At 45.5% G+C, this 16,637-nt stretch overlaps 1 protein-coding gene and 1 pseudogene across 1 annotated transcript in view; one reads left to right on the top strand and one right to left on the bottom strand.

Moving 5' to 3' along the window:
- Nucleotides 1-16,637, bottom strand: part of KIF9 (kinesin family member 9) — a 36,784-nt gene extending 20,147 nt beyond the window's left edge. Inside the window, exons 1-10 of the mRNA XM_010862365.1 lie at nucleotides 16,390-16,637; nucleotides 15,148-15,394; nucleotides 13,122-13,219; nucleotides 11,206-11,371; nucleotides 9,311-9,417; nucleotides 6,779-7,003; nucleotides 3,173-3,256; nucleotides 2,968-3,060; nucleotides 2,089-2,236; nucleotides 950-1,014 (exon numbers count right to left, since the gene is read on the bottom strand). Of these exons, the coding sequence (XP_010860667.1) occupies nucleotides 950-1,014; nucleotides 2,089-2,236; nucleotides 2,968-3,060; nucleotides 3,173-3,256; nucleotides 6,779-7,003; nucleotides 9,311-9,417; nucleotides 11,206-11,371; nucleotides 13,122-13,219; nucleotides 15,148-15,184 (1,023 nt within the window). The 5' untranslated portion in view covers nucleotides 15,185-15,394; nucleotides 16,390-16,637. The remainder of the gene's footprint in view (nucleotides 1-949; nucleotides 1,015-2,088; nucleotides 2,237-2,967; nucleotides 3,061-3,172; nucleotides 3,257-6,778; nucleotides 7,004-9,310; nucleotides 9,418-11,205; nucleotides 11,372-13,121; nucleotides 13,220-15,147; nucleotides 15,395-16,389) is intronic.
- On the top strand, nucleotides 8,150-9,481 carry LOC105004683 (annotated as a pseudogene).

The following is a 16,637-nucleotide window of genomic DNA, read 5'->3' as shown; positions in this document are numbered from 1 at the left end:
AGGAGGACAGATTTCTAAACCAGGCAGCCAGGAGGCCCAATAGTCACATGACTCCTCTTGGGGTTCACTCACGCTTTATGATACTCTGAGACTAGTAGGTCCTGAAGCCTTCCTCTGGGGATGCTGCCTGCACGTCAGCTGGAGCTCCCCTCCCTGGCCTCCCACGTCCCAGGACGCTGAGTGTGCAGCAGGAGAACTCCCCCTGAAAGGTGGGACGGTCACTAATGCACAAAGCTGGGAGGCCCTGCAGGAGCGTCTCGCCCTGCAGTGTCTGACCTATTTCACCGAGTGGATTCTGCATATGACTGAAGCTTGCCCTGAGCCATCCACATTTGAGCAAAATGTCTAGGGAGAGATTTCCAGTCCTATCTCACTTAAGATGAGTTGGGAGGAGAGGCGGGGAGCCCCAGCTATGTGGACTCTCCTGTGTCACTAGCTCAGCTTGTATTCCTGCCTCTGGTTCTCATAAGCCTCTCGCCTCCTCAGATCACCTGTTTCCTTGCTGCTGGGTTCATCTCCCTGAGTCACAAGTCTGGCCACAACCCTCTTTTACTAAAGCCCCGTGACAACCCCTGCCATCTTCAGGAGAGCAGCCAAGGCCCCAGCATGGCCACCAGGGCCCCTCCAGCCACTCACCTTTTCCTTCCTCTTTCCTGAGCCTCCCACTGCGTGGGTCAGAAAACACAGTGCTTGCCCCACCCAGCTGACGCATAGCCTCGTCTCCTCAAAGGCTTCCACACTGAGCTTGCCCCCTGCCTTGCCTCTCCCTTGACACAGCTTCTGCCCCTTGGGACTTGGTATCTGGATCCTGGCTGGAGCCCTTTTGGCTCAGACTCATCCCCTGGATCCGTCCACTCTTGACCACGTCTGCGGCTACTGAGTCAGTTTACCCAGTCCGGCACGCCTGAGGATGGATGCTAACCCGGCTGCACTGATTGTCCTTACATACCGTCTCTTCTAACTGAGCAGCTTCTCCATAGATGTTTGTCACGAGGACCATGTTGCAATTTCCCCCTGCAGAAAGCAAGACACAGAAGGTCCGTGAACCATGTGGGTTTTCTGCCAAGACATTCCTTTGAGGCTGGTGGTGGTGATCTGTTATTATCTGAGCGCTTGTGTCCCCTCAAAATTCATATGTTGAAGTCCTAGTGCCCAAGGTGATGGCATTTGGAGGTGGGGCCTGTAGGAAGTGATTAAGTTTAGATGAGGTCATGAGGGTGGAGCCCCATGATAGGATCAGCGCCCTTAGAAGAAGAGAGAGAGAGACCAGAGCTCTGTCTCTTTGTGATCTCTTTTCTTTCTCTCTTGGTCATGTAAAGACACAAGGAGAAAGTGGCCATCTACAGGTCAGGAAGACAGTTTTCACCAGGAACCATTCCTGCTGGACCTTGATCTGGGACTTCCAGCCTCCAGGAGGGTGAGAAATAGATGTCTGCATAGTGTAAGCCCCTCAGTCCATAGTATTTTGTTCTAGCAGCCTGACCTGTTTGAGGGCCAGAGAAGACACACGAAAGCATGCACAAGCCTGGGAGGCAGGGGGAAGACGGAGAGAAGAGGGAGAGGCCGCCAAATGTACCTTTTAAAGAGGAGCTGGGGAGAAAGCAGAGGCAAGATGGCTGGGGCAGGGCAGAGGCCTGTGGCCAGGGCTTTGCTTGTGGGGGGCACACAGTTAATAATCACACACCCACCTTCAGGCCCAAAGCAAAAACTTGGGAACACAGGATGACAAGACACAGCCCCTGCTCCTCCATCAGGGAGGCTGAAGGAAAGGGAAGACCTCACAGGAGAGGCCCTCCACCTGGGGCTTCAAGGCGCCGAAGGATTCTGCCGGCTGGTTAAGGGATGGCAGGACATGAGAGGGTGCCCCCGGCAGAGGCCAAAGCTCAGGCAAAGCCTCTGAGGAGGGAGCAGAATGGCATAGGGGACACGAGAGGGCACTGTGCTTGATTTTGCCTTTCCAGGTGTGTCTGAGGTCACTGGGAAAAGGCTGCAGGCAAGTCCATGCCACCGGGAGGGAGCAAGTCCATTACCACCAGTAGCAGACACGCCAGTCCTGTTCCTCCTCCCCGCACACCAGCCACCCCTCACCTAATGAGTCCTTGAGGGCGTGGGTGAGCTTGCACTGCCGGAAGGGAATGTGGTCTCGCTTCTGGTCCCCGAGGGCAATGATGGCCTGCTCCAGGAATGACAGCGACTTGTTGATGTAGGTGGCTTCCTTCAGGACTCGGCCCTCAGACTACAAACCAAAGGTCAGTTCTGCTTCAGGCCAAGTGGAGAGGCTGCCCCACAAAAAACACTGCAGGTCTGTGGCCAGGCCAGAGCCTCCTGCCCAGAAGCAGGGTCTTCTCTTCCTTGTATTCCACATTGGGCTAATAAGAACACTCCCAGGAATGCTGATGCAGATATTCATATGAGTGAATGCTCATATGAATATGAATACTTGTGTGAATATTCATATGAATACTCCCTTAAGAGTCACACTGTTATGAACACACAGGGGAATATTTGTGCAGATATTTGAGCAAATAATCCTGGGAATATACAAACATTCATTCAACACACAAATACAAACACTCATCTGAATGCTCTTGTGAATACTTATGCTAATACTCATATGAATATTTATGTGAGATGAAAAATTCATGTAAATATTCATCACATGAACACTCATGCACAGAGAAATGCTAATATGAGCATGGAGCACTGACTGAGCACTGACTGCCAGGCACTTTGCTAAGAATTTAGGAGCCATCATCTCATTTAGCGTTTACAACAGTCCTGCCAGGTAGGAATTGCCTCTCTGATGCAGCTGTTTCACCTCTGCTAGTTCTGTCCCCCAAGCTGAACTGCGCCTAGCTAGGAACATTGTTCACAAATGCCCAGTGAGGGACAGTCCACATACACAGACACAAAGCTGGAAACAGGGCCATGGCTTGTTGAGGAGGAACTTCCTGCTCCCCCACTTACCCTAGACTTCCCCAGCCTCTCCGAGCCTGCTAGATCCACCAAGTTAATTTTGGAAGTCACATACTTTTCATCTGATAAGGTCCGTGAACGGGCCTGTGAAACACCCAAAACAGAGGTTAGGCTGTCACAGTGAAAAGCTTCTTACTGAACAGGCTCCATGGGAATCGACCTCCCTTCCCAAGCTATTCAAAGAGCTTGTACTTACCTCCACATAGATGGTAAAAATGCAGTGTGACCTGGATGAGTTCTTGTTCATTGTGTGGGAGGCTATAATCCTGTTGGTCTCTCCCTAAAGAAGAGAGAAAACATGTAGACATTTTGACATATTGAAATAACAAGGCATTTGAGTCATTTTTTAACTATACAGAAATGATCTTTACATACAGCTCTTGGTCAGGCCTTCCAGGGAAATCTGATTTATAAACTAGTAGAACAGAAGACATATTGGAGTCCAGACCTATACTTTCACTCACTGCTAGCGACATGTGAATTTGTATAATATCTTTCTGAAAAGCAAAGTGGCAACAAAAATTATGAGCCTAAAAAATGTTCATAGATATTAAGTCATAACCAACCTACATATCCAACAATTCAGGAATGATCTGTCTGGAGAACAATGTTATGTGACCAGAAGAATGCTGACAAATAGCTTTTAATAACAATAATGCAGAATCCAAAAATCAGAGCAAACTGCCTTCAACAGCACAATAAAAGGACTATCCACCACAGCCAAATGGAATTTAGCCCGGAGGCAAGGATGGTTTGACATACACAAATCAATCAATGTAATCCACCTCATTAACAAAATGAAGGACAGAATCATATGATGGTACAATCTGAGGAATGCAGAAGCATTCATAGAAGAAGGAATAAACAGACGGTGCTACCAAGATGTTAATAATGGTCACTTCTGGGTTAGAGTTTATAGGTGGATCTTTTATATACAGGTTATGCTTCCATATTTTTAAAATGAACATGAATTACATTTAAACATTAGGAAAAAAATCAGTAATTTGTATCTTTAAACAGACAGCCCTTGCCTCTAATTCACAGGATTAGGCACTATGACCAGAATATACTTAAAAGGAGACACGTAGAAACGGCTGTACTTAGAGAAAAAGATTCTTATGGGAGGGACTCCTGTCTCCTTAAAGGACCCTGAGAAATGCTATGAAGAAACCCCAATCAGTGATACTGCCTTCCCCTGAGGAGAGTGGAGCACCTAAAGAGCAGGGGAGGCCCTGGGCTGTGGAGGAGGCCCGGCTGGCTCCCAGGCTACATCCCCAAGGTCTCATTGTCACATTCAACTAACCTAAAATTAAGAATATTTGTTCATCAAATTGACATATCAAGAAAAAAAGACAAGTCACAGGAGATAGAAAACAGTTGTAATACAACTGAGAAAAGAACTAGTTTTCAGAATTTGTAAAGAATTTATACAAACGAGAAAAAAAAGACATCTGTAAAGATAATAATCAAAAGACATGAACAGGGAAATCCAAACGGTCAATAAACACATAATTAGGTCCCTAATCTCACTGGTAATCAGGGAAATAAAACCCAATGAGTGGGGCCATAATGGGAAATAATACACACCAGCCAGACTGGTCAAAATTTTAGGATCAGAATAATGGGAATTCTGACAACCTGTTGAGGGAGTATGCCATTATTGGTATCGTTTAAGAAAGCTTAAGACACATACTCTCTGTGACCTAGCAATTACAGTTCTTGGCTTTACCTAGAGAAATGCATGCTTATGTGCATCAGATATACATACAAGAACATTCCCAGTTCTAGTTCCTAGTGCCATTGTCTTATATATCCCCAAATTAGTAAAACCCAACTGTCCATATGAAGTAGAATGGATAACTAAACTGCAGTATGCTCACACAATGTAATATGATAAAAGTGAAAACCGTAGAATACCAGATGAATTGCACATAAACAGTAGGTAAAAGAAATAAGACAATTCATCCTACATGATTCCTTTTATATAAATTTCCAAAAAGGTTAACTTATACTATTTGAGGAGATATAAGTGTTATGCTACAGGTGGTTAAGCCCTCATGAAGACCAAGGAAATGATTACAAGTCAGGAGAGTGCTTGCTTCCAGTGTTAGTTGCTCAGTTGTGTCTGACTCTTTGTGACCCCATGGACTGTAGCCCACCAGACTTTTCTGTCCATGGTATTCTCCAGCAAGAATACTGGAGTGGGTTGCCATTTCCTCCTCCAGGGATCTTCCTGACCCAGGGATTGAACCCACGTCTCCTGTATTAGCAGGCGGATTCTTTAGATTAGAAGCCCAGTTACTTCTACGGGTATGAATAAATACTTATTCATGATAAACTCTTCACAAACTTGGACATTCTTTAACCTTAAGCCAAGAAACTTTCGGCAAACATCATTCTTCATGGTGAAATGTTAGGAGCAGCAATAAGATGAGAATGTGTTTTTGCTGCCTCCTGGCAGGCTCTTTCTTCTGTGTACGTGCAAGGGGTCTGTGTTTAAATCACCTCTGAGGACACCTAAGTGACTTTTTTTTTAACTTTTATTTGACATATATTTTAAATACCCTAAGATTCACCATTTTAAGTGTTATAGTTCAGTGATTTTTTAAATCAGTAAAATTACAGGTTGTGTCACTATCACAATTCTATTTTTAAATTGTTGCATCACTCCAAAAAAGTTTTCTCAGGCCTATTTACAGTCACTTCCTGCTCCCCTCCCCCAGGCAACTACTAATCTGCTTTTTGTCTCTATAGATGTGGCTGTCAGGACATTTCAAATGAATGGAGTCATACATTAGGTGACCTTTTAAAATTTCTTTTACTTAGCATTTTTCTGAGGAGGGAGGAGGAATTTCATCCATGTCATAGCATGTACCAATGTTTCATTTCTATTTTATCGCTAGTTTTCTATTGTTTGGATGTACCATATTTTGCTTATCTATTCTCCAGTTGATGAATATTTTGGTTATTTCTGGTCTTTGGCTATTATGAATAATCTTATTATGAATATCTGTGTACAAGTCTTTGTGTGCACATAGATTTTCATTTCTCTTGGGTAGATCTCTAGGAGCAGAATTGCTAGGTTCAATGAAAAAATTAATGTTTAACTTTTTAGGAAACTGCCAAAATGGCTACAGCACTTTATAGTTCACCAGCAATGCATAAGAATTTTAATCTGCATGATTTTAAAAAGAATAACAAATCCCAGGGAATTTTTTTATTGATTTGTAAGAGCCTTTATATTTCAAGGACATTAATTTTTAATTTTTTCTATATCACAAATGCCCATGGTTAACTTTTTAAAGGACATTGTCAATAAAGAAAAAACTTCAAGAGAAAAAAAGACTAGAAGTCAAATTTATTAAGCCAAAATATATATTATTGGGACTTCCCTGGTGGTCCAGTGGTTAGGACTCTGCACTCCCAATGCAGAGGCCCAGGGTTTGATCCTAGTCAGGGAACTAGATCCCACATGCCATAACTAAAGATCCTATATTCTGCAACTAAGACCTGGTGCAACCAAATAAATAAATGTTTATATATATATATATATATATGTTTATATATATATACACACAGACACATTATTATTGCCATATGTAGAAAACAGATGAGTGAATTCTTTTTTGCTTCTATATTTTTTCATTATTATCTGAACTTGCTAAACAAGTATATATTAACTTTAATTCTGGTTATCAAAGTAAGTAAGAAACTAAGGAGGAGGGAGGAAAAGGGGAACAAAAGGAAAGAAGGGAGAGAGAAAAGGTTAGGAAGAAGGCACCTGTGGTCCTGATCATCTCACCTCAAAGAGGAGGCTGAATGCATCTTCCTCCTGACTTGTGAGGTGGACCGACAAGCCCTTAATGAAGACCCCTTGAGGATTCTCCACGATGGTCATAGGTGTGACTGAGGGTCCAACATATGGCAGCGTGGATAGGAGATCAAACAGGCTCTCGTTATAGATTTCCAGGTAGGAAACTCGCACAGTAATGGCATGTGTGGGACGTTCTTCAATCATCTTAAAGACCTAGATGGGAGATTGGACAGCCGTCACCAAGAGCAGAACTCCAACGACCAGCCAGAATTAGGGGAGTTCTTAGCTCAGGAGAGAATCCTCACCCTGGAAGAATTTACGGTCTAGTTACTGTGATGGTCTTCATCAACAGCTAGTAGTTCATCAGGTGATATTCACTATCATCTTGTAGTTTTTTGAGGCCTGACTTACAGATTGGCTAATAATTATACAGTCTCAAGAAGTAGAGGCATGATGAACGGAAAAGACTGTGAAGTGAAAATATCATTTTGTGGAGTTTTACCACACAGAAGCTTCTTTCACATCCATTATTTGATTCTGTCCTCCTAACTCCACTGTGACTGAAGCAGGGCAGGGGTCACACCCATCTGTGGTGGCTCGGCTAATAAGGGAAAAAGCCAAGCCAGAACTCAGCCTTCTCAACTCCAGTGCTTATCAGCAGGTGACTTTGGGCTGGTCTTTTCCCTGTCTCTGGACTTTAACTTTCTTATTTGTTCAATGGGAAACTGGGCTGGATGATCCCTGAAGTCCCCCCTTATCCTAACAGGCTAGATCTGTGCTGTGCCACATGCCAGACACTAGCCACATGGCTGCTCAGCACTTGAAATGTGGCTCACACAAATGAGGAATTGAATTTTACTTAACTTTGACTAAATAATTAAAACTGATACTAAATTCAATTACTGGTAAACTTTTAAGTATGTTTGGAACAATTTGCATTTATGAGTCCACCCTTTCAACTGTCAATTGCATGAAATATAAATACAGAGAAACTATTTCTGATGAATATTTAGGGTCTAAATTGAAATGGGGACTTCCCTGGTGGTCCAGTGCTTAAGACTCCATGCTTCCAATGCAGGGAGTGTGGGTTCGATCCTGGTTAGGGAACTGTGATCCCACATGCTGTGCAGTGCAGCCAAAAAAAGGATGAAATGGGCTGTTAAGTATAAAATACGTTGTTGTTGTTTAGTCGCTAAGTCACGTCCGACTCTTTGCGACCCCATGGACTGTAGCCTGCCAGGCTCCTCTGTCCATGCAATTCTCTAGGCCAGAATACTGGAGTGGGTAGCCTTCCCCTTCTCCAGGGGATCTTGCCAACCCAGGGATGGAACCCAGGTCTCCCGCATTGCAGGTGGATTCTTTACCAGCTAAGCCACAATTCATTTCACTTGCTTTACTTTTTAAAATGTGGCTACTGGAAAACCTAAACCTGCATATATGAGTTACATTATATTTCTGTTGGGCCGCACCGAGCTAGATTATCAAGGTCTAAGATGCTAAAGATGGGGGGGCTTCGGCAGCGAGGGGCACTATGGCTCTGCGTACAAATATCGGCTGGCTGGTTGCGTTTGTCAGAAAAATTTCAGGGAAGGCAGCCTCAAGTGAGCTGAGAGAACACTTTGCACAACTTGGCCATGTAAGAAAGTGCACTGTTCCTTTTGACAAAGAGACTGGCTTTCACAAAGGTATGGGTTGGATTCACTTTTCTTCAGAAGAACTTCACAATGCACTACAACAGGAAAATCATGTTATTGATGGAGTAAAGCTCCATGTTCAACCTCAAAAACCCAAAGCTTTACAAGGAGACCAAACATCTGATGAAGAGAAAGATTTTTGAGACCCTCACTGCCTACTGAATAAAGTAAATAAAAGAGGGGGGGGGAAAAAAGTCTAAGATGCTGAGGCATTGACAGTGGGATGTTAAGGATATTGCTTCAAAAAATTATAGCATGGATGGTTATGCACAAGAGGGGCAACTTCACTTCCTACTGGACAGGGCTATAAAACTTCAAGTTGCTGTTTAGGGAAAAATCCTCTGCCTCCCACTTCCAAAACAAGGGTCCTCACAGAACACAGGCTAGCAGACTCCAAAGGAAGGCCCTCCTGTCCTGTCTTCAGTCACACTTCCCAGACCCCCAGGGCTGACTCGGTCCTGAAAGCTCATGTCGTGTGATGATGGTGGAAGAAGCCAGAGCAGGCCAGTAAGGAAGCTCTGCAATGGTCCCTCCCCCTCATTAAAACCAGGAAGGAACAGAACTAGGTCCTCCGTACCCTCTGTTACAGGGCCACAGACCAGCAGAGCAGCAAGAAGCCAGTCTGCACATCTGACTCACTCTACCAAATGGGAAACAAGCTTGGCATGCGAGTCGGTCACACACCCACACACACACACTCCACCATGCATAACCTGTCTCCCCTACAGGCTGCAGCTCCTTGGAGGCCTGGATCCCACTGGCTCCAGGAGCTGGCCTGGGATGGGCAGCTTCTATGTGCCATCCTGCCCACGGGCCCATGCTCTACCTGCTGTAGGGCACGAGGGAGGATCCCTCGGTGCTTGTAATTCTCAGTTGCCCCCGTCATGGTATACGTCTTGCCAGCTCCTGTCTGCCCATAACACATGATGGTGCCTGCAAACATTTCAAAACACATTTTGGTGACATCCAGGAAAATAGATCTAAGGACAGCTTTTCCCTCCCCCAGCACGCCCAGCGCCAGCCAGAACCCTGGTGTGAAGGTGGCCATCAGGAGCAGCTAAGGACATCGGGAATTCCTGCCATGTAGGGTGAGTGGCTAAGCAGGGAAACAGGATGTAAAGGGTCAAACACAGACAGCTGCTCTGAATCTGTGGTCCATGGAGGGTTCTACTGCTTCCCCTTCCAAGAGGGGATCTGATCCTAGGGCTTCTGAGGAGAGCAGAGAATTCTGGGCTACAGAGGACCTGGGAATTTTCCTAGCAAGATGAGGGTGATGAGAGCGTTGAACTCAGCCCTTCTTCAGCAAGACCATGGACAGCTAGGCTCCCAGGGCTAGGTCTCCCAGTGAGGCTGCCCAGACAGAAAGAAAGAAGAGCTTTCAGAATCCCCAGGAAGAGATGGGAGTGGGAAGGGCATTTTCTGTTACTGGTGAGAATTCTGTGTAGAAGCACATTCCCACAAGACCAAAGTTGGTCCCAGGCCACTTTCAGAAACCAAATACTGTGACTAGGTCCTGATCTGTCCCAGTGCCCTCTCTGGAAAGATGTTCACTTGCACCTCACTCGTGCTTTAGGTCTACCATCACCACCAGGCTGTGGGACGCAAACCAGTCACCTTGGGCTCCAGTTCCCATCTGCTTTTCCTCCCGACTCGGGCAACCTGAACCAGACCCAACCCAAAGGCTGCTTCTGTAGGTATTCACACAGCAGAAATGCCCAGGCAACACTGGGTGGTGGAAATCAGTGTCCGCCTTTTCCACATCGATGCTCTAGTTCCTGGGATTGGTAGGTTTTAACACAAGGGGCCTGAATTCAGCATTTGCACTGGAGTCAGAAACAGTATCTTTAATCCTGCAGGAATGTGCAGGAAGGAATCAGTTTAGCTGGGACACAGAGCCCATTTGTGGCTCCACAGCACCCAGCGCCCATGACTCAGCCTCCCTGGGCCTTAGCTCCTCTGTCTCTACTTCCTCAGGGCCACATCCCCTCAGGACGAATGAGGACCACACCTATATATCACACACAGGCTACAGTGTTCGGGCATCTACACTCAACTGACTTTTAAACAGAAGACCTAAAACTTGCAAACGGGAAACATTCTTGTCAGGAGCCGCCAGACAGGCAGTCTACAGACTGTGATGTATTTTTTCTAAGGACTTTAAAATCTTAAGATTCTTAAGATTTTAAAACAATCTTAGACTGAACAAGTTTGTACAAATTTCCCTATAAATGTTAATTTGCTAAATGGCTTTTTTGTTAAGCTTTTACCTTAAGAATATCAAACTCTACTCAAGTTTTTAGTGATATATGTAAATAATTTAATACTGGAATGGAACAGATCGATTGTGCTGGTAGGATAAATGGAAATAGCTCCTAGCAGGTAGCCAGGAGAAAAATGTTTTGACTCCATCAAATTTATCATAAAGACACTGTTTCAAAACTAATATTCGAGGAATGTGAAACAGGATAATAGTTGAATCCCCGTGACCTATAGAGAGACAGGGTCATTAAATCATCCTATGAAGGTAGGAACCCAGAACCATGGGTCAAGCCATGACCACCATGTCACCAAAGTTTTCCATCATAAGAACATGGAGACAAACAAAAGTTAGTAAGAGAAATTGTAGTTTATTTTATTCACCATAAAATCCTTGTACCTCTTCCTGGGTGGGGGTGTTCCCCAGGTTCTTACGTTAAAACAACAGTTAATTAACTAAATTACCGTTAAAGCCATTGAGGGCCTGAGAAACCACATCCTTCGCAACTGTCTCGTAAACCAGGTCCTGGGAGGCATCATGGAGAATTCTGTCCAGTTTGAATGACCAGTCTGTCTGCTGGTTATTGACAACTCCCCTCCGAGAATCTTTTTTTAAGTGAATATCAATGGTCTAGGAAGAAACGAAGACTTGTTAAGAAACTGGTATAAAAAAGTCAATGGCAGCCAAGGCCTGACCTGGAGGAAACAGAGGAGGTGAACTTGAGGAACAACAGGGACTTGCATGTATCCTGGAAGACCTTCAGGATGGGGGGAAGAGAGCCACTTCAGGGAGGCCACACACCCTCAGGGTGGAAGGAGCAGGAGACAGGAGCACATGCTGGTTTCAGCACATCTCACCCTCGTGGACAGGGGGCTGTCTGTCTTGGTTCCCTCATCTGTGATATGGGGTGAAGCACATTTATCACATTCTCATTAAACAAGTTTTAGGGAAGTCCAATAAGCACAGGAATGCCTTCAAACAGGCCAGAGAGAACAGTGTGCTTGGGAATGGAGGCCTGGGCTAGAGCCCTAGCTCCTTGGTGACTGGAGGTGAGGCCTCCCTCAGCGTTGTGGTGAGCAACTACTCCCTCACACACTGTGGGCCACAGTGAGCAGTGAAGAAACGATAGCCACAGGAAGGGCACTGGTCTATTCCGACATAGTAACTCGCTGGCATTAAATCAAGCGTGCCTGCTGACTTGTAATCAGCACGTTTTCAGATGCAAAGATTTCTAAAAACTTTATTTTTAGATTTTTAGATCCCTCTATGGCAAGTCTCTTTGGCAGCAGCTGGTTTAGAAATACATTGGGTTAGATTTCACTTTCGTCTACGGCCATACCACCCTGAACGCGCCCGATCTCGTCTGATCTCGGAAGCTAAGCAGGGTCGGGCCTGGTTAGTACTTGGATGGGAGATTTCACTTTCACTTTTCACTTTCATGCACTGGAGAAGGAAATGGTAGCCCACTCCAGTATTCTCGCCTGGAGAATCCCAGGGACAGAGGAGCCTAGTGGGCTGCCGTCTATGGGGTCGCTCAGAGTCGGACATGACTGAAACGACTTAGCAGCAGCAGCAGCAGCTTAATGGTAGATTCCAATCTTTGAAATGAGGACTTCTGATGTAAATGGACTCTCACTGGACTCTTACACTGGCTGCCTTAATCCAGAAGCCAAGACACAGCCACACGCAGAAAAAACAAGACCAGCAGAGCAGGGCTTGGTCCATTCATAACGTTAAACGTTCTGTGCTTCAGGGTCACTGAATCCACGTCCAGCAGGGTGCACGTCACAGGGTTGCACCTGAGTTTCTTTCTGACTGCTAGGACTTTAGAAGCTTGAAAAGTTGACCTTTGAATTGCTCCCTTGAACAATGTCTCCATGCTGCCCATAGTAGATCCACAAATGTTTGCTGAATAAAAATATTCCGTAACTCTCAAGGTGTGCTAAATCTGTCTCAGGCTTCAGAATGGTCCTCAGGCATTGGTGAGGACATGGGGCGTTCTCACCGTAAGAGTTTCTCCCACTCTTTGGTAAGTTTAACAATAATCAACTGAAGACATTCCTACTGTACTCCCTGGGAGATTGTACAGTGGGAGATCTGATCACCAGAAAGTTTTATGAGTGTGGACAAATGTCACCTTCTAGTGTCAGATACAAGGATAAAGGCAAACTATTAAACAAAAAGCCAATAAAAATGGGAGTTTCATGAGCTTCCTCATCGACAGCGTTGGTGGGGGAGTACTCTGGACTTGAAGGACTCTAGATTCCATCTGAACTTTTACCAGTTCTGTCCTGGTCCTTACAAGGTGGTCTGAAAACAGAGTAGTGAGAAAGCACTGAGAGATTCTCAGGCAGGTGAACACAAACACAACTGTACTTACTTTGTTGTCATCTCTATATTTGATCATTTCATGAGCAAAGTCATCAGTGGGTCTGACACGGACAAATGCGTGAACTTTTTTCCTAGAACCCATTTTAGCTAAAAAGAAGAAAACAGCAACATTTTCAGTAGTCATCCTCAAACAACCATTAGAAGGGAGATGTCATTGATCAACAAGATCGGAAAGCATGATGTGTGGTCCATGTTTTCCTCTCTCAGAGAGCCAGCCTTCTTTTTGCCCCCTAGCATCTCAGTGCTCTGCCCACAGGATCCTGCTCAACAAGTCTGTGTACTTCCAACTTTCTCAGGTGCCTCACCGTTCTCCACCGACCCCCTAAGAGACCAAAGTACAAAACAAAAAGAATGCTCCCTTCAGTGGGCCTAAGTTCAGATGTGGATTCTAGAAACGTTCTGTATCAGAGTCCACCTACACTTTGCCTTCTTCATTGTATTTTCCTCTTAAAATACTTACTATGAAATGCATTAGAACTAATTTTTTTTTCGTTAACATACCTTACCTGAGATGTAGCACCTCCTCCTCTACTTCCATTAGACTAACAGATCAGAAAAAAAGATTTCCTGGAAGTATATTTAATGGAGCCTGCAGTCAAATATTCTTTCTTCTCCACCACTCCATTGAGAGAAAAATCAGTCCCCTACCTCCTCTGCCTCCCTAAAACCTAATTATGTGCATTCTCATCATTTTCAGGTAGACACACATATGTCTGTATTCCTTCATTCATACTACCATGAATAATTACCATGTGTAATAAAATGTTAAACACCGAATGTAGTTTCATCAAATAGGATGAAGGCTTAAAGCTGTAAGTGACAGGGAGGGAAATTTAGGTAAATAACCTTATTATTATGTAGAATTTTCCTATAGTGGAAAAGACTCTCAAAATAAGGACTATAAACATCATAAACAGTAAAGCAAGACACCAGTTACCAGAGATGCTAGAAAAGGGGCTGTTGTCAATTAGATCTCTAATATCTTGTATAACTAAAGTATTTTACAAACATTTAAAAAAACTGAATTGTACCACCCTCCAAATGATAACTAAGAAATCTCACATTTTATTGGATACTAGTCTCATTGGTCAAATCACACTAGGTTCTCTCTCCTGAGAACGTCTGTGTAAATATATTTAATACTGTCACCTAGTAAATTCTGGTTCTAACATTGATCAAGAGTGGAAAAGCAAAGAAAGTTATTAAATAGAAGTAATAATCACACTGATTTTTACTGCTTTAAGGGGGAACTTAAAATGTAATCAGCTCTTTAGGTGCCTCTTATACACCAATGACAAAAGATGAAGTACTGAGAGAAAATGTCAAATAATTCTACGGAAAGCTAAAAATCTTTCCATTTTTAGAAAATGAATGTGAAAGGTATTCAGGTGGGTAAGGATCATGCCTTGTCCCATTTCAGGTCTAAAAATTTTGTTTGTAAGACTGAGCTCTAGAAATAAAAAGTCCCAAGTAGCTCTAACAGGACTGCCGAATTGAGAAAGCTGAAGAGATTATCTCATCTCCAGGTTCACTTTGATCTAGGATATTGGGAGAGTGGAGAGTAGAGGGAGGTGTGCTGACTTAGGCAAGCAGTGTCACTCTCTAAAGTTCCCCATTCCGGTCTGAGGGCCCGTCCTCCTGCTCAGGGAAGTTAAGATGCTGTCCAGGGTGCCCTCTGAAAGGGAGCATGTTCTGGGGGCAGGTGCCTAAAACTCCCTCCTGGCAGCCCCTACCCACAGACAGCCCAGGAGCAGCACAGGCCAGCTCCAAGCATCACCCTCCCCTCAGAGCCTGCCCCCTTTCTGCCCAGGAATTTGCCAACATGCACATGCAGCCATTCTATCTGTGCTTCCCAATTCTCCCCATGCTCGCGCCATTGCTCCAGGCATGCCAGGAGCTATATTCTCCCCAGACAAACCTCCTCTATTAACTGCATGCCTCCTTTGTGTCCACTAGCCAGCAGCCCCTCAAACACCAGACATTTAGGGACCCCATGCATGCCATCTTGCACTTACTGAAATAATGCTTGTTACTGTTCTTAGACCGCATCATTTGAGACAGTTTCAGCTCCCAAATTAAATAACAAGCTGCTTGAAGGACTGGATGGTGCCTTGTATCTCGTTTGAATCCCCCCCTCTAAGTCCAGAACACTGCCAAGCACAGAGCAGGTGCTTAAGAAATGGTGACTGGTGATGGTGGTGGTCATGGCTGGAAGTCAGAGGGTGGCTGAATCTCCATGTTTGGGTCCATCTTCAGTCACTACTGAGAGAGTCCCAAAGGGCACAAGATGTCACTCCCTTCCCTCACCACCACCAACCCCTGAGCCCACAGCCATTCCAGGAGGACACTAGGTTTCCAGGCACCATTTGGAAAAAGCCGTCTCAGTTCCTTACCACGCTCTCCCTTTTAGTAGAGTCCTTCTCTCTAGGATCTTGTGGGGAATGCCTCTCCCTCATGGACACCACCCTTAGATATCTCTGGTGTAAATAAGTGAACCTCTGAGTAGTCACCAGGAGCCCTCTCTGCTTAAAGGCTCACAGTTTCCTCACTTGTTTTAGGGGTGAGTGAACAGATTGCTACCCAGCACCCCTAAAAACTGGAGAAAAGCAGAGGTTCAGGTGGGTTCCTGTCTTCAGCGCTCCTGTCCAGAACAGACTCTCAAGAACAATCACAGCCACCAAAAAGGCAGCAGCATCTTAGGTCCCCAAATTCGGACCGAAGCCGAACTGGCCTTTCTCCTTTTTCTAACCCAACAGGCTGGACCTCTGTGTGGAGTCTGGGAGGCAATGGGCCTTGGGACCATTTCTGTGTCTCTCTGGAGCGGTTTCTGTATCTATAAAGCAAAGGGTCGGGACTGGTAATCCCAAAGCTCTCTATAGTTAGTAAGTCATTTCAGTCGCTTAGTCATGTCCGACTCCTTGCCACCCCATAGACTGCAGCACGCCAGGCTTCCCGAGTTAGAAAACCGACAAATAAAAAAGGGTCCAGAAGAGCAGAGGTCCCTGAACCTCAGGCGCGACGCAGGACCTTCGTGAAACCAGGGAATATTAGATCCGAAGGCCCTAAGCGGCAAAAAGGCTGAAAGAATCCCCTTGACACCGCACCCTCCTCCGCCCGGTGGAGGAGACCAGCGAGCCAAGTCGGGGAACTCCCACGAGGAGCGGTCTTCAGATTCCAGCAACTGCCCGTCACCGGGCGGAGACCCCCCTTTCCAGCCTCCCTTCTCCCCATCCCGAGCGCGCGTGACCCCTGCTCACCGCTCGGGAGGCAGGAGCCCTCTCCCAGCCGGACCGCTGCATTAGCAGCTACGGAATACCGGCAGCGCCGCTGCCAGTCTGTGTATACGGTCGCCGTGGCAACGGGCCGCTTCTGGCTATTCCGGAAGTACGAGGTGGTGGCGGAAACGAAGTCCGCGGTCCTCTGTTGCGATGTGAATAAGGTCAGGGCCGAAAGAGGAGGACGAGCAATGGGACCGATTAATCCAGAAAGACTGCGGGAGCTGCAG

The sequence above is a fragment of the Bison bison genome, unplaced genomic scaffold (assembly GCF_000754665.1).
Source record: "Bison bison bison isolate TAMUID 2011002044 unplaced genomic scaffold, Bison_UMD1.0 scf7180017864482, whole genome shotgun sequence".
Taxonomy (NCBI): domain Eukaryota; kingdom Metazoa; phylum Chordata; class Mammalia; order Artiodactyla; family Bovidae; genus Bison; species Bison bison.
Note: the sequence above shows the minus strand (reverse complement) of the source record. Positions and strands in the feature narration are given on the sequence as shown.